We start from the raw sequence: 17,894 nt of genomic DNA, 5'->3' as shown, positions 1-17,894 counted from the left end.
GCGGGGTTGTCCGCACAGTGGGCGGCGCCGGTCCGCTCGCCGGCTTCGGGGAACTAACCCTAGAGGCCAAGCCGGGCGAGTGGGCGGGGAGAAGGGCCGCTTTCCTCACCAATAGATGAGGCGTTCGAAGTGGTTCCTGGGCCTTCACCCGCACGAGTCTGGTTCCGGGCGTCGCTTTCGGCGTTGCTTAGGTGTTGTGCAGGCCGTGGCAGCGAGACGTAGCCTGCGGAGGTCTGGGTTGGACTCGAGGGAGCTGCAGCATCCAGGTACGCCTTTGGCCAGGGTTGAGCAGGGGCCGCCGATCCCACGGAAGACGCGGCCACCTGGGCCGGCGCTTGCTAACTCCACTGCCCCACCCGCCTGTTTTTGGGCTTCTGTGACCTTGAGATCCTACGCGCGTTTGCTGCGCGGCTGCTTGCCCAATCCCCTTGAAGCCGTAGGTCAGCCTTGCTACTCGTAGGGCTAGCCCTGTCAAACCTCAGTTATTAACTGGCGCATGGGCCCTCAGGCTGCGACTACAAATGCTACCTGAGTCACAGTCCCTCTTCTTCGCTGGTGTAAATCTTCCCCACTTTTCTAAGAAGATAGCTCCACCCCTACACCTTTTTGCCTCTTCGCATAGTGCCTCTTCGCATCTGCTCACACACCGTCTTCTACCTTGAGTGACAGAATATATAGGATTCATAGCAAATCTGCATGAGCTCCTTTAGACAAAAGCTGTGTTTTATTTGCGGCCTTCCATAGCATGTGTGCTCCATGTTTCTAGTAGGAGATAAACAAGTGCATTTAGGTCTAGGTGATAGATCCATTCGAGGGAATGAGTTTACCGGAGGAGAAATCTGAACCTTGAAATCCTCCTATGTTTAGAGGGCAGAAAGAGAAGAGCCTTTGCAAATTGCATCCCTATGGCATTTTCCTTAATGATTCTTCGGATAGTTTTTTCCTAGTTTTCTGAAATCTGCCGTCCATCTCCACCATTTCAGAACAGACCTAGCTTGGTGATTTATTGAAAAAATGGATTACCCTTACATGAGAACATTATCCAGCTAGTTTCAAAAGTTTCCTTCATTTCCAAGGTTAATCCTACTGCATAGGCTTCTGATTTCATTTTCCTCCACCATTCTCAATCTAGTTCTCTTTCTACCACTTCACTTATTTTATCCTTAGTTAAGCCACCACCTTTTCACTGTTTAAAACATATTCAAACCTAACTTACCAATAAAAACAAAACTAGAATTTTCTTAATCTTATTGCCTTTGTGAGTACTGCTCTTTAATTCCCATTCCCTTAAGGAGCAAACCACAAGAACATCAGTTCTTATCTTTGGGGCAAATCCTTCTAATTATCTGTTTTTCTCTGATCCTTCTAATTATCTGTTTTTCTCTGTTCTGGAAAAATGCTAGACATTTGAATGTTGAGGGGTTCGTAGGCCTGTTGGGGCCATGACTAAGAATTTGTGCTCTAGATGCCTATACTGCCTGTTCCAGTTAAGTGACTAAAGTGACTTCTGCCATAGGCTTACCAGTGACCTAGTTGCCTGTTCCCAAGCAGTGGTCCCTCCTGGTCAGTCTTCATGGTTTTTGTTGTTTGGTACTGGGGATTGAACCTAGAAGCACTTAACCACTGAGCCACATCCCTAGCCCTTTTTATTATTTTTTTATTTTTAGACACTAAGTTGCTGAGAGTCAAGCTAAATTGCTGAAGCTGGCTTTGAATTCACAAGCCTCCAGTTACAGCCTCCCTAGCTGCTAGGATTAGAGGCATGTGCCACCAAGCCCCAGTCTTTTTTTTTGGTACCGGGGATTGAACTTAGGGGTACTGGACAACTGAGCCACATCCCCAGCCCTATTTTTTATATTTTATTCAGAGACAGGGTATCACTGATTTGCTTAGTGCCTGGCTTTTGCTGAGGCTGGCTTTGAATTCATATCCTCCTGTCTCAGCCTCCCGAGCCACTGGGATCACAGGCATGTGCCACCACGCAGGCTCACTCACGGCTCCTCCTGGTGTTTTGCAGTAGTGGTTTCCAACTATTATTCTGGTCAAATACATTGGAAAGATATAGCACACTTCTGCCAGTGGCAATAATTTTGATATATCAGTAATTTTCAACCTTGAAGGGAGATGTAGATATTTCTAGAATTTCCTATATACCTTATCTTCTTAATTGTTTCTTTCATCAAACTTGCTTCCTTGGCCTATTTCTTTCTGGTCTTATCCCCTGCTTTGGTATCACTTGTTACCTTCATCTGCATCTCATATGTAGCCTTCTCTCCCAAGATCTATCCAGATTCTTATTTACATTTGCCTGATACACAAAGAAAAAAAGAACGTAAACATCATCACATGAAAATTACATTTTAATTTTATTATGTTCAAACCAGCTCAGGATTTATTTATTTTATTTTTTTTTTTTTGTGGTGCTGGGCATTGGAATCCAGGGCTTTGCATATGGTAGGCAATCATCATTAAGACACAAGCCTCCAGCCCCTTTCATCTTGACTGACACCACCACCTCTCACTGTTAATACACAATATGCATACCCCTTTCTCCTCTTTTTTTTTTTTTTTTTTTTTTTTTTTTTTGTTTTTTGGTGCTGGGGATTGAACCCAGGGTCTTGTGCATGCAAGGCAAGCAGCTGAGCTATATCCTTAGATATACCAGCTGAGCTGTATCCTCAGCCCCTCTTGTGCTTATTTCTGTGAACAATATCCCAATCTACAGAGTTTCTTAACTTGGAGATATTTTCAGTTTTGCTGTATTCCATTCAGTTGCTAAATCCTGTATTTATAAAGTAGCTTTTACATCTGTCCTATCCATTTCTTCTGCATTAGTTTGGTGAAGAGTTTTTGCTAATTTGAAAATGGGAGCAGCCTCAGGATGGATTAGACCAGAGAATTAAGTGAGATTCTAGATACAGGTTTGTGTTTGTTAGTTGGTCTTATATTACTCTCTAGGAGGAGCCACACCATCCTATTCCTTTGTTGGCTGATGACTGCTTCCAGCTCTTTCCCTCCAGCCCCTCAAAGAGACTGAGCTTCTGGCCAGTTAGGGGAAATAGCAGGAGAAAGATTAAGTGCACCCTGGTTCAGTGGCATACACCTGTAATCTTAGCTACTTGGAAGACTGAGGCAGGAGGATTACAAATTTGAGACCAATCTCAGTAATTTAGTGAGACCCTGCCTCAAATAAATAAATGGGATGTTGGGATGTAGTTTAGTGGTAAAGCTCCCCTGAGTTCAATCCCAGTACAAAAAAAAAAAAAAAAAAAAAAATTTTGAGACCAACCAGGGCAATTTAGCGAGACCATGTCTCAAAAACTAAAAACAGTGGTTGGGGTTGTAGCTTAGTGGTAGAGCACTTGCCTAGCAGTTGTGAGGCACTGGGTTTGATCCTCAGCACCACATAAAAATAAATAAATAAAATAAAGGTATGTGTCCATCTGTAACTAAAAATATTTCTTAAAAAAAGAGAGAAAGAAAAAGGGCTGGAGGAATAGCTCAGTGGTTAAGTGCCCCTGGATTCCGTCCCCATTACTGCAATAAATAAACAAACAGGTAGATAAGTAAATAAATAATTGAAGTAAAGGTTGAGTGAAACCTGCTGGCTGCAGTCTCTGTCAGGTCCTTGTTTACTACCTTAGGGTAGTGGTCTATGCGCTTATGTTTCTTCACTGTTTCATGCACAGTTTGAGGTCATAATCTGAACACATCCCTTTGTCATTTTGAACTTTTGTCATTTGGCTTTCTTCCTCTGATCTTCTTTAATGTCTCTTGCCGTAGTGGAATTGTAATTCTAAGAAGCTGTGCCTCAGCTCATCTTGGGATCTGTCCTCAAGTCAATGTTCATTCCTTAGGACTCACCCTGAGAAGCATGCACTTGTCTCTTACCTTACCTTAGGCTCCCTAAACCAGCTAATTTTGAGTTTATTTTATTTCAGATTTTTGACTTTTTGTTTGTTTGATATGGAGTCTCAATGTTTCCCAGGTAGGCCCTAAATCCCTAGGCTCAAGTAATCCTCCTGCCTCAGCTTCCCGAGTAGTTAGGATTACGGGCACATTCTGCCACACCTGGCCCCCAATTTTTTGTTGAAAGAAACTTATCCTAGCTGAGCATGGTGGCGCATTCCCATAATCCCAATGACTCTGGAGGCTGAGGTAGGAAGATTCCAAGTTCAGGGCCAGCCTCAGCAATTTAGCAAGCCCCTGTGCAATTTAGTGAGACCCTGTCTCAAAAAATAATTTTAAAAAGGTGGTAGGGACTTGGGATTTAGTTTATCAGTAAAGTGTCCCTGGATCCAACCTCTAGTGCCAAAACAAAACAAAACAAAACCTGCTGTAAGACTTAACTTGGAAACCTAACCACTGTATGGAGATGTGTGTGTGTGTGTGTGTGTATACTTTTTTTTTTTTTTTTTTTTTTTTTGCAGTACTGGAGATTGAACTCAGGGACCCTTTTCCAGTGAGCATCACCCTCAGCCCTTTTTTAATCTTTTATTTTGAGACTGGGTCTTTCTAAGTTCTTGAGTCTGACCTTGAACATGCAATCGTCATGCCTTAGCTTTCCGATTAGCTTGGATTACAGGCATGTGTCACTATGCCCAGCCTAAGATTTTTTTTTTTAATTTTTTTGTAGCTGTAGATTAACAGAATGCCTTTATTTTAATTGTCTGTTTTTATGTGGCACTGTGGATTGAACCCAGTGCCTCACACATGCAAGGCAAGCACTCTGCCGCTGAGCTACAGCCCCAGCCCCTAAGATTGTTTTTATAGGGGAAAAAAAATTGGATATTGCCTGAAAGATTCCCATTTGATCCTCCTAAGAGAATAATTTACTGCAAATGTTTAAACCCTGGCTATTTCCATTAGTTTTCTATAAGCCAGAAAAAAAAAAAAAAACTGGTGCATGCTTTAAGTAATGTACCAGTTAAGAAGAGTTCTGGGTGGATCAGTCACTTCTCTCCACAGATATGGAGGGCCATTAGCTGTGATAGTATTCATATGCACCCAGTTCTAGCCTGGTATCTGTATCTCTCTTTTTGCAATATTGGGGATTGAACCTGTGGCCTTGTGTGTACTAGGCAAACGCCCTGCCACTAAGCAACATTCCCTAGCAATGTCTGTTTATATGAAAATATCTGCCCTTTTGAATCAGAGTTCCCAAGTGATGTCTAGTATCCTTATTAGACTGCTTACACTTGGTGGCCTTTCCGTATAGAGTACAGATAGACTTAAGCAAGGCCCATAAGTTATGGAATGCCCTACACAGGGAGATGGACTGGGTAGATAAGACCTTATCCTGGGGTTTAAATCCAATTTGTCTTTGTAGGAGACAACATGCCAACTGCCAAGCAGCTAGCTGACATTGGCTACAAGACCTTTTCTACCTCCATGATGCTTCTCACTGTGTATGGGGGCTACCTCTGCAGTGTCCGAGCCTACCGCTACTTCCAGCTGCGCAGTGCCCGGCGCCAGGCTGCGGAAGAACAGAAGACCTCAGGAGTCCTATAGAGCTGGAGGCAGTTTTACTCTTGAACACAGAGGCCTGAGGCTTGCTTTGGAAAGAACTTTCCTATAATCATTTTCAGATTGAGAGGACTAGAGCCCTGATGGTTTTCAGTCTCTGCTGAAGAAAATACCCATGATTTCTCTAGTACTGACAGTTTGACAGTTGTGGTGGAGGCTATTGAATCATAATAGGAATGTGAGAGTGAAGTATATCCACAGAATTAAATATGTTGTCATATCTGTGTCTTGGCGTTTTTGTTTATCCAAATAAATGTTTATCCAAATAAATATCCACAGAAGTAGTGTTGACTACTGGTTTTCATAGACTAGAGGAGAGCTCAACATTTATTTCATGAATAATGAGAGAGTTTTTAGCAACAGTAGCATTAACCCTCATGATCTCAGAAAAAGACTTGTCCCAGTATTTGTTTATAGTTTTTATTTATTTATTTTTGGTGCTTAAGATTGAATCCAGGCCTTGTGCATGCTAAGTTTGCACTCTACCACTGAGGTATGCCTTCAGTCCCTGTCCTAGAATTTATATAAATCCCCTGAAAAAAAAACTAAGCTCTTTGGACTGTGACTATTCGTGGACCAATAACTGTCTAGGGAATGGGATACTCTGGTCAGCATGAGTATACTTGTACCTACCTCTTTGTTAGGAAGACAGAGTCCCTTGTTTGACAGCCCCAATAAAACTGTATGAAGTGAAAGAGGGATAGTTCCCAAAATAAAAGGCTTTCAGGAAGCACATATAGTAAATATCCCATTGGGTGCAGAATTAGTATAAGTTTTGAACTATGCTACTACACAGGGAATCAACTTTTAAGTCTTCTAGAAATGTAAAGATTTGAAAGAAAATGCACTGCATTTAAGTAAAACCTCTAATTTGTAATCTTCTGACTTCAGTCTCCCAAGTCCCTGGGATTACCATGGTGTGTGCCACCATGCCCAGCTATAAACCTCCTTCTTGACTAAAACAAAAAACAGCTTTGGTGGCTAAGGATGTAGCTCAGTGGTAGAGCACTTGCCCAGTATGTGAGGCCCTGAGTTCTATCCCAGCACAATAAACCTCCACCCCTACTCCAAAGCCTTCTATATCCTTAGCTACTTTACTCTCTTCTTTGGTGTGTTAACTGGGGACTCTGCTGCCTCCTGTTTTCTCATTTGCTGTATGTTAAGTAGGATCACCATTCTCCCAGTTCCCCAGTGCCACTTTGAAGTAGTGACTAGGACTTCCTTATCCAAGTAGAAAAATTAGTCCTTTTAAAATTGTACTGAGGTTGAACCAGAGCCTTGCATGTGCTAGGCAAGCGATCTATCACTGTACTACATCCCTAGCCCTAAAATGAGCCCTTTTTTTTTTGGTGGGGGGTACCGGGGATTGAACTCAGCCATTGAGCCATATCCCCTGCTCTATTTTGTATTTTATTTAGAGACAGGGTTTTACTTAGTTGGTTAGCATCTTACTTTTGCTAAGGCTGGCTTTTAACTCAAGATTCTGCCTCAGCCTCCTGAGTCACTGGGATTACAAGTCCTCACCACCACACCCAGCTTTTTTTTCTTTTTTTTTTTATACCAGGGATTGAACCCAGGGGTGCTTAACCACTGAGCCACATCCCCAGCCCTTTATATTTTTTATTTAGCAGCGGGGTCTCATGAATTTGCTTAGGGCCTTGCTAAATTGTTGAGGTTGGCCTTGAACTTGAGATCCTCCTGCCTCAGCCCTCCCTGAGTCATTGTGGTTATATGTGTGTGCCACCACACCTGACTTTATGATAGTCTTGTACCAATGTTATTCTTGCTCTCTATTCAAACCCTTGTAGCACTCTAGATTTCAATCCTAATCCAATAGTATGCACATAATTCCATCTCAAAACAAGATCCTAATTCCTGTGATTGATTCTCAATTCATTATCATCTAAGGCAAACTATAGTCTATGCCTTTGGGCTAAACATTTCTTTACTATCTCCTATTTCTCATTATGAAGTCTTCGGTAGAATAGCGATTAATACAGAGCATAATAGATATTACAGTGGTTAAAAATACAGATAATAAGGCTGGGGTTGTGACTCAGGTAGAGCGATCACCTACCATACGGGAGGCACTGGGTTCGATCCTCAGCACCACATAAAAATATATTGTGTGTACCTGTAACTAACAAATATTTTAAAAAACAGATAATATGCCAGCTGAGGAAGGAGGATCACAAATTCTAGGGCAGCCTGGGCAACTTGAAGACCGACCCTGCCTCAAAATAAAAAATGAAAAGGGCTGGGGATGTGGCTCAGTGGTTAAGCACCCCTGGGGGTTTAATTCCTGGTACCAAAAAAAAGGTTGGAGATGTTAGCTCAGGGGTAAAACACCTCAGGGTTCAATCCCTAGTACCACAAAAAAGAAGAGAAAAAAGAAAGACAATAGGTTGGACTCCTTACTAGTTATTTGACCTCCAGTAGGTTAACCTCTTTTTGCCTCATCCTTGTTACATGTATTTAATAATAGTGCCTGGCATATAAGAGTCTTGGCTTCCGCTTTTAAAAAATTTGGTCACTTGGTTGCACCTTTTGTCAGATAAACTGGGCCAACCAATTCAGACTGTATTAACAAAGCAATTGTTCATATTCCAGAAAGACAAAATATATATCTGACGTTTTAAAGCATTTTCATTCATATTTCACACTAATCTATTCAACAATATGGCAAGTTGAGGAGCTAAACATAAGACCTGTCATTTAGTTTTTCCAATTAGCTGTAACCAAATGATTAGAACTTCAAGTTCCCCTTAATGATGCATATTAAGTCTTTAAAATCCAGTTGCTCAGTAAGGTTAGTATTGTCAATAGCCTTAATAATGTTTATGTACATTAAGTTGGGTATCTATCTCATTCCTTTTTTTAAAAAATATTTTTTTAGTTGTAGTTGGATACAATAACTTTATTTCACTTATTTATTTTTATGTGATGCTGAGGATCGAACCCAGGATCTCAAACGTGCAAGTCATGCGCTCTACCACAACCCCAGCCCTGTATCCCATTCTTAACATCTACTCAGACAATCTTAAAAGGTAACTTGAAGTTTCTGTGGTTAATAAAATGAGAAACACAGATATCTAACTAAAGGTGTCTTAGCTTTTGGGCTGAAGATATGGTTCAGTCAAAGAACTTTCCCACCATGTGCTAGGACCAGAGTTTACTATTCATCACTGAAAAACAAACACAGGAAGGGGTAGGTGGGCTGACAGCTCTCAATCAAAGCCTTTGGTTTCACTATACATGCTCCCCCTTCAGTATTGGAAATTGAATTCAGGGGGCGCTTTACCACTGAGCTACCTCCCCATTCCGTTTTATTTGTTTTGAGATAAATCTAGCCTTAAAGTTCAATCCTCCTGCCTCACAGGCATGTGCCCAGCTAGTGTGTATGTGCTTCTACCTTCACAGCATTGTTCTTGTGACCCATCAAATATGTTTACTTTTTTAAAAAAACATAAAGCCCTAAAATGTGGGTACATTTGACTTTCCCCAGCATGAACAGAAAGGAAAATTTTGGTTTCAGCTTCTCTTGAATCAGACCTAAAGATATTCTTAATTAGCTTATAATTTGAAATTAGTGACAGGAGTTACTAAAAAGGTTGAGACAGTAGGAGGAGGCTTGAAGCACTTTAATCATAGACAAGTAAACAATAGTATAAAACCGTTAACAGCACACCCAGTGGCTGTTGTCCTCCTCCAGCCCCTCAGCTCACCCTCTCCCACCCACCTCCCTGTGTACCATTGAGTAAAGAGCAGGGATTCAGCAGTTGTTTGTTCCTGTCATCAGGTGGTAGAAAGGGGATCTAGCTAGGGGCCAGAGCAATCTTGGCATCCATCCAATGTTTTCTATTTCTATACAACTTCATCATATGAAATATTTCTGCTCCAAAAGAGGAACAGTGCAGAAACCTGGAGCTGAACCTGGTTCAGATGGTCCAGGAATTCGGAATCTCAAAAACCATGATCCAAAATGGAGGAGACAGTCCAGAGATAACATAATTCAAGATGCAGCCAAATCTGGGATTGAGGTGAGTTCAAAAGGGACCAGGCAAGGCTAAGGGGACCCAGTCCAGGCAGGACTGTGCCCCAGGAAAGAAAACTCATGCATATGCACAATGCACATGCACAAACATACAAACACAAACAGCAAATAACATTACTAGAAAGGACTTGGAGGCTATTAAATACAAAATGGAAGAATTTTTTTTTTTAAGTGAATATTTGTTTCTTTGATTCTCCTCAATGGCTGACAGTCTTTTTAGTCATAGGAGTATAGATGTAGGGAGGCCCAAGAGGAGTAGATTGCCAGTGGTCCTATAAGTCCATGTGTACTGAAGTTCCCATGCCAACCATCTTATTCTCCAGCCCAGTAACTTCTTCCCATGTGACCATTCACCCAGTTGGCACCATTGCTGGAGCTGCTGCCAGAGAGGGTTTTTTTGCAGGTGGTCTCATCTTCCTCCTCTGAGCTACTTTCCACATCACTTCGATCATCTTTGGAAACCTGGTGGAATGGGACCAAAGTCAGGAAAGTGAGGCCAGAATATTTCTCGAGAGAATCATAAGAATAAACTCAGAGCCCATTTTGGCACACTATTCCCAATCTTATCTACTTTGACATCTGACTCAAAGTATTATCTGCACCCTGGTTACTATTATGAATATACTTTGCCTGCTTTCTGATCTTCTCTTGTTATCTCTGATTGTGTTCTTTACAGAATAGAAGTTTTTTGGTAGAAAGGTATATGCTTTAAGACTGGTTTAAAAGAACTGACACCATCCACTGAGTCCTGGTTTAAGCTTGAGGGAAACTCTAGTCACTTATTCCTCTTCAAGAACAAAGGAGGCTGGGTGTGGTGACACACACCAGTAATCCAGCTATTCAGGAAGCTGAGGCAAAAGGATCCTAAGTCCAAGGCCAGCTTTGGCAATTTAGCAAGACTGTTTTAAAAAAATAATAATAAAATAAAATATCTCAGTGGTAGAATATCTGGGTTCAATCTCGAAAACTAGGGCAGAGATCAGAACCCAGATGACTAATTGATTACCCGATATTTAGAAAATTTCCACCAGGAGGCAGACTGTCTCTAGATTTGAAGTAAAGGGAGGCTCAAAAGTCAAAATTTAAAAAAAAAAAAAAACAACAACAACAAAAAACTCTGCTCTTTTTGAGTAGACTCAACTCTTGTCTCAATTTAGGAAAATAATTTGGTAACTTCAGCTCTTCGCCAGGAGAGAGAATACGCTCTAAGACAAGCACAGGAGAACAGAAAGGACAGCAAGAAGGAAAAGAAACTGAGACAGACATGCTTCCCTGAATACTAAAAGCACAGGTACACTTACATGCAAGAGATGAAACTGTCCAATTCCCACCAGGCATAGAAAAAAAGAAGGAGGTGAGAAAAGAGTGAAGAGTACAGAGTCTGGGTCTAATCCTTCCTTGGCAGGTCACCTGGTCAGGAAAGAAAAGCAGGGGAGAAAAGAGATGTCTTGCTAGCTATAGCAAGATGCATAGGCACACTGAGCTAGATCTAAAACTAATCACAGCCTTAAAGCACAAAGACCTAAGAGCATAAATACCTAGGTTATATTCTATTTGTCTGTCTCAGAATCAACACCTCCTCTAGCAGAGCCCTTCCCACCTGAATTCTAATATATTACTGAAGGCTCTTCACAGTCTGACTGCTTTAGAACTTACTGAAATTCAATTGTGAGTTTTATCATTAAATGGTACCTTTCAGGACTAGGGGTGTAGCTTGTAACTTAGTGGTAGAGTGTTTACCTAGTATGTACAAGGCCCTGTGTTTGATCCACAGCACCAAAACCAAACCAACCAACCAAACTAAATAAAACAAAACCTTTCTGGTACTTGGCATAAGATAGATGGGTACTAGAAACACTAAACACCTATTCATTTAAGACCCTTGCCCCATAGAATGATGAGGTGAGACTTAATTCTTCATATAAATCACATCTTGAGTATCATCACAGCATTGTCATTTAGGGATGCTTTTGAACTCCCACACCATACCTACGTAGCCCAACAATCTGTTTTTACTTGTGGTGCTGCATATGATTTCCTTAAAAAAAAAAAAAAAAAAAAAAAAGGCTCCCATAATAAAACTCAAAATAGGAAGTCAATAGGTAGGTGAGGGATAGGGAATGGTTGAGGCTACCTTAACCCTATTTGTCATGTAACAGCCATTCTTAATGGACAGGAAGAAGACACTAGATCCTCCTGCATCTAAGTCACATCTTAAAAGGCTAAAGACACTCATAGTCAAGGCAAAAACTTTGGAAACCTAAGTTTTTTGCTTAGCCTAGTTTGTAAATGGGGGAAAAAGAAGATCTATTGAGTAATACCCATCTACCCAAAGAAAGAGGTCATCCTTCCTTACCTTTCCCCTGATCAAGGCTTTGAAGGCAATTCGTGCAATAAGGTAGGACCAGATGACATGCAAAACCTGTAGGATCAGGAGAAGGCCATTGAAGAGCCACCAGGAAGGATAGGGCCCAATCATTTCCCAACTCTCAAAGAGGGTTGTGTTCAGAATCCTAGAAAAGGGAGTCCAATGGTTAGATTCTAGAGTCAAAGCCAGGCAGACAAGGATGAAGCTGAGTTCCCTGGGATGTAGAGCCCCATGTGTTCTTTCTCAGGCCTTGTGGTGAGCTGAAATTCCAAAGATACTCATCCATTGTAAGAAAAGAATAAAGAAACAGGGGCCATGAGACATAAATCTCAGGAACCGGTGAAATAAATTATGCTATTAATTATTTTAAATATGCATAGTATCACAAAATTGAGACAGCAGTCGGACTATAATCTTAGGAATCATTTAGATCCTCAGGTACAAAGAGGACAGACCAAGCAAACTCTTCAAACTCAATCACTATGCACCATAGGGTTGTGAGTATAGAAGTGAAATGGGGCTGGGTGTGGTGGTGCATGCCTGTAATCCTAGCAACTCAGAAGACTAAGGCAGGAGTTCAAAGTCAGACTTACCAACTTAGCAAGAACTTATCTCAAAATAAAAAACAAAAAAGGATTGGGGATATGGCTCAGTAGTTAAGGACCCTTGGGTTCAATCCTCAGTATATCCCCCATCCCAAAAATAAAGAAGTGAAATGGGTGCATGTGTGCACATGTGCACATGTTGGTTAGGATGTGGAAAAGAGTATAGAGAACATAAACAAGAAGAGCCTGAAATTTCAGTAATAAGTGCAAAAGAAGGCAAAAGGATTACTTAAGCAAAAGATGAACATTATTACATGGAAATAAGTAAGGAAAGCCAAAGTCAAATGACCTGGTATACTTTGAGTCTAGATAACCTCACAAAAAATATTGTGTAAGGCAGCTGAGGTTCTATGAGAGTCCATAAATGATTATAAGCTTAGAGGTCAAGGAAAAGGCAGGGTGATAAGAACCATAAGAATAGAATATAAAAACTGAATTAGTAAAAAGATATCATTAGCTACATACCTACCACACTTCATTGTACTTACCAAAATGGATAGATTCCTAGACGAGTTACCATAAAAACAGCACTGAAGATCACAAAAAGGGTGTCACAGAGTCGCTGATACTTGGCATAATTGGCCAGCTTGGCAGCCTGGATAAAGGAAGATAATAATTGAGTTGGGGAGAAAGTCAGTTCTCACATAAAAAGAGAAGGAAAGACAGAGAAAAAAAGATGAAGAAAGAGGGGTTGAATTCTTACTTCCAGCAAGAAGTCTGAGGCATCATGTAGACACAGGACCAGAGTTCCTACCCGAACCATATTGTTGATATAAGAGAAGGTGATAAGCCCGATGGTGGCCAAGTGATGTACAAACATGATCAGGAAGTCCTAGCAAGGAATGGAAATAGAAGATGCAGGTAAAGGCAAGGCTGTAGAAATACTATCAACTCTATGCCTTGCATTATTCTCTGAGGATCTTAGCTCACTGCTTAAATGGTCCATTCTGGATAGACTTTACCTTAGGGAGTTGCCTAACATTTTATATCAATATTCCCTATATCAGTGACTGATCAGTCTACATTAATATTGCTTGAAGCACAGAAAAAAGCATGGGTGATGACACTTAGGAGTAATTTCCCATGAGGCAGTGGGACATACAAAGCCTTAGATATTCCTAAAATTTTTCTGCTATAATGAAAGACATTTCAAACAAAGAGACTTCAGAAAGGAGAGATCTGTGGAGAGGCAAAGCTAAACATTTCCAAAAAGTTTCAGAGAAATACTTATTACTGAACAAGCCATTTTAACTACAAGTATTTCCTGCTTTCAGATTTAAGGCTTTAATTTCCTCTTAAGATTCAAACATCAGGGGCTGGAGATGTGGCTCAGCGGTGGCGCGCTCGCCTGGCATGCGTGCGGCCCGGGTTCGATCCTCAGCACCACATACCAACAAAGATGTTGAGATGTTGTGTCCGCCGAGAACTAAAAAATAAATATTAAAAATTCTCTCTCTCTCTCTCTCCTCTCTCACTCTCTCTTAAAAAAAAAAAAAAAGATTCAAACATCAGGGTTATACCTGGAGAAATCTTTTTTTTGGGGGGTGGGGTGGGGACCAGGAACTAGACTCGGGGGCACTCGACTACTGAGCCACATCCCCAGCCCTATTTTGTATTTTATTTAGAGACAGGGTCTCACTGAGCTGCTTAGTTCCTCACTTTTGCTGAGGCTGGCTTTGAACTTGTGATCTTCCTGCCTCAGCCTCCCAAGTTGCTGTGATTATAGGCGTGTGCCACCACACTCGGCTGAGAAATCTTTAAATACTTAAGTTATCAGACATATCTAACAAACATTTCTTAGCCCAGTGGGGGGGGGGAGTGGGTGGAAGAAGGCAGGTGAATTTGGGTCAGAGAAATAAGAAGGATGAAAATTCTGTGTTCTCTACAAAGAATGATGTTCTAGTTCTCCAGCTGAGTAATGTGTTCACAAGTATAATTTATTTTATTTTAAAACATGTATTTTGCTGGGCATGATTACACATGCCTATAATCCCAGTGGCTTGTGAGGCTGAGGCAGGAGGATCACAAGTTCAAGGCTAGCCTCAGCAACTTAGTAAGGATCTAAGCAACTTAGCAAGACCCTGTCTCAAAATGAAAAATAAAAAAGGCTGGGGATGTGGCTCGGTGATAAAGCAACCCATGGGTTCAATCTCTGGTACCATATAGATAACAGATAGACTTTTATTTCAAGTTTCTGTATTAAGATAACATTAACAATCCAGGTTAGTTTCAATCCATTCCCATAAATAGATAGAAACTTGATACTCAATTCCAATGCCTTTCATTTTCTTAGGTCCACTTACTAAAATTTTATTTTAATATATGACACATAAACAATGTGACGCTGGGCACAGTGGCACATGCTTGTAATCCCAGCCGCTTGGGAGGTTGAGACAGCAGGATTTCAAGTTCAAACCCAGCCTCAGCAAAATTGAGGTGCTAAGCAGCTCAGTGAGATCCTGTCTCTAAATAAAATACAAAATAGGGTGGGGGATGAGGCTCAGTGGTTGGGTATCCCTGAGTTCAATCCCCAATACCAAAAAAAAAAAAAAAAAAAAAATACATACAAGTTTAAAAAAAATTGTTTTGATAGTTATAGATAGATAGAATGCCTTTATTCTATTTGTTTATTTTTATGTGATGCTAAGGATTAAACCCAGTGCCTCACACATGCTAGGCAAGTGCTCTGCCACTGAGCTACAGCCCCAGCCCAAAATACATATGTTTTAAAACAAAACAGACTATACTTGTGAACCATTCTCAGCTCAAGAACTAGAACATCATTAATACCACTAATCATTATACCATTAATACATCATTAATACCATTGTATCTGTGAGAGGAGCACAGAGTCTTCATCTAAATTTGAAACAGTGTTTCCTAACCCCATCCTGAACCCAGAAGTGCTTTACAATGAATATATCCTCATCCCTTTAAAAATTTTTGTTGAGACAGGGTCTTGCTAAGTTTCTGAGATCAACTTTGAACTTGTGAATCTTTTTTTTTTTTGGGGGGGGGGGGGCTAACCATAGGGATTAAACCCAGGTGTGCTTAACTACTGAGCCACATTCCTAGCCCCTCCATGCTCCCCCCCCCCCGACTCTTTTTTTGAGAAGGGATCTTGTTATGTTGCTTAGGACCTCACTAAGTTGCTGAGGATGGTCTTGAACTTGTGATGTTCCTTCCTCAGCCTACTAAGCCATTGGGATTATAGGCATGCACACCACACCCAGCATGGCTCTTTATTAAACTTCCCAAGTAGCTGGGATTACAGGTATGTGCCACCATATACAGCTTTCAATTTACTTTTCTGAATCTTTGTTTCCTAAACAATAGCAGGTAAAAGAATACACAAAATCATGTAAAACCCCTTCCAGTGTTATTCTTTGATTAAGTGCAGTAACCAAAAAAAGAGAACAGAGAGAACGAGTGTGCAGCAAGTGTCTCTAATGCCACAAAAAAAAACAAAAAACAGATCCAAAGGAAGCATGGGGGCAGGAAAGATGGTGGAATGAGATGGACATCATTACCCTAGGTACATGTATGACTGCACATAGGGTGTGACGCTACATCAGGTACAACCATAGAAATGTAAAGTTGTGTTGCAATTGTGTAAGATGAATCAAAATGCATTCTGCTGTCATATAAACTTAATTAAAATAAATAAACTAGTAATAAAAAAATTGGGCTGGGGGTATAGCTCAGTGGTTGAGTGCTTGCTTTGCATGTGTGAGGCACTGGGTTCAATCCTCAGCACCAAATAAAAAAAAAATAAATAAATAAAACAAATATATTGTGTTCATCTACAATTAAAAAATATTGAAAACAACAACAACAACAAAACCATATCCTACATTTTGGGAATTGAGCCTTTTTATGAATCAGGCCTTCATATCTCCAAGTTCTAACTAATTTCTTGAGCTTCAAACATGTAAGAATGTGGGAGAAGAATAAGAGTATGCTCCTAAGTTGGTTAACTGTTCTTATCCTGGGCTGCCCTGAATGTCTTCAATATATCTCATCGTCACTGTGCATAATACATCTAATCATTAAGTCTCATTTCTGGGAATATTACAAAGAGCTAATAGTCCCATTACGCCTACTTTCACGTTTTTTTGCGGTACCAGTCAGGGAAGAGAATCTATCACAATAGCAGTAATGGTAGCTGCTAAAAAGGAATTGAGGGAATCAAGTTCTCACCTTTCTTTTGATGTCTATAAACTGAGAAAACATAAGAGACCAATAGAAAGCCAATTCCATGATGTAATAGTAGTAAAGCTCTCTTGTGAGAGGCTGGAATAGAGACAGTAGTAGTTAGAAATCAGCTAGTCAAAGGTACATTCCATCTCTTCGACTTTCTCTATCTTAGAGGATCAATAACCCAAATAACTTGACATTTTTTCTTCTCATTGAAGAAAGATCTGCAATAATTCAGACTCTGATTCTGTGAAGATCTGAATATCTTCCCTCTGCTCCTCCACATATACATCTTTAACTGTCATCTTTTAGAGATGAGACAAGGTTAACGCATACTGTATAACACAATCAAGTGACTGTCTAGAATTCTGGGCAGTTACTGTTTATCACAGAATTAAATATACTCAGATCTTCCCTTTTTCTACCCCTGACATTTTTCTAGTACAGAAAATGTACAGTAAGTGGCTAGATTTTTCTTCTAGAAGAAAAATAGAAATAAACTAGGCTTTGTGGTGTTAATAAGAGCAGGAAGAACTCCTGGATAGCTTTAAGAAATATCACCACATGGAATATAAAAAACAACATGCTTTTAAGGAGATTCCAAATTGCCTGAACCAGAAAGCACACCATTAAGTGCCAGTGAACTGCTTTTCCTTCTGATCCAATTTGGGTAAATATAATGTAGAACCTAGAATAAAGAGCTCACTGGACTTCAGTGCTACAGGGGCCCCCCAATAGACAACCCAAATATATGACTCAAAGGGACTCAGTACCTAATTACTGAAGAAATCAAAGAAACGTGCCACTGGTCCTAGGAATTATAATGCACTCTTACCCACCCTGCCTTACACACATACAAGGCCCATTTGAAAATACTCAGATCCTACCTGATATGGATAACTATGCCAGCACTGTCGGGTGTCCCAGAACCAAGGTGACTAAGAAAAAAGAGATAACCCAGGTTAGTATTCAGGATTCTCACCCATCTTGTTTCAAGATCTACCCTATAATAATCTCTCTTTTTTTTTTTTTTTTTCCTGGGCTAGGGGCAAAAGACAAGAAAAAAAGAATCCCTCTTGACAGATTTTAGGAATCCTTAATCAATAAGTGGCTAGATTTTTCTTCTACAAGAAGCATTATAAAT

At 40.5% G+C, this 17,894-nt stretch overlaps 2 protein-coding genes across 8 annotated transcripts in view; one reads left to right on the top strand and one right to left on the bottom strand.

The window, feature by feature from the left end:
• Positions 1-53: 53 nt before the first annotated feature.
• Positions 54-5,746, top strand: Cox14 (cytochrome c oxidase assembly factor COX14). The gene is made up of 2 exons (XM_026407023.2): positions 54-266; positions 5,330-5,746. Exons 1-2 carry the CDS (start codon positions 116-118, stop codon positions 5,509-5,511), a joined length of 333 nt encoding a protein of 110 aa, XP_026262808.2. The 5' UTR covers positions 54-115; the 3' UTR covers positions 5,512-5,746.
• A 3,459-nt stretch (positions 5,747-9,205) lies between these two features.
• The window catches only part of Cers5 (ceramide synthase 5), a 33,028-nt gene continuing 24,339 nt past the window's right edge, over positions 9,206-17,894 (bottom strand). For 6 of the 7 annotated variants that reach the window (XM_026407037.2, XM_026407039.2, XM_077798559.1 and 3 more), the window contains 6 exons: positions 17,638-17,688; positions 16,754-16,846; positions 13,257-13,385; positions 13,042-13,148; positions 11,937-12,093; positions 9,206-10,042 (listed from right to left, as the gene is read on the bottom strand). In XM_026407037.2, the coding sequence (XP_026262822.1) occupies positions 9,893-10,042; positions 11,937-12,093; positions 13,042-13,148; positions 13,257-13,385; positions 16,754-16,846; positions 17,638-17,688 (687 nt within the window). In that variant the 3' untranslated portion in view covers positions 9,206-9,892. Of the gene's footprint in view, positions 10,043-10,881; positions 10,991-11,936; positions 12,094-13,041; positions 13,149-13,256; positions 13,386-16,753; positions 16,847-17,637; positions 17,689-17,894 lie in introns of all 7 variants that reach the window. The other variant, XM_026407038.2, reaches the window with a different exon arrangement.

This window comes from Urocitellus parryii, chromosome 5 (genome assembly GCF_045843805.1).
Source record: "Urocitellus parryii isolate mUroPar1 chromosome 5, mUroPar1.hap1, whole genome shotgun sequence".
NCBI lineage: Eukaryota > Metazoa > Chordata > Mammalia > Rodentia > Sciuridae > Urocitellus > Urocitellus parryii.
Note: the sequence above shows the minus strand (reverse complement) of the source record. Positions and strands in the feature narration are given on the sequence as shown.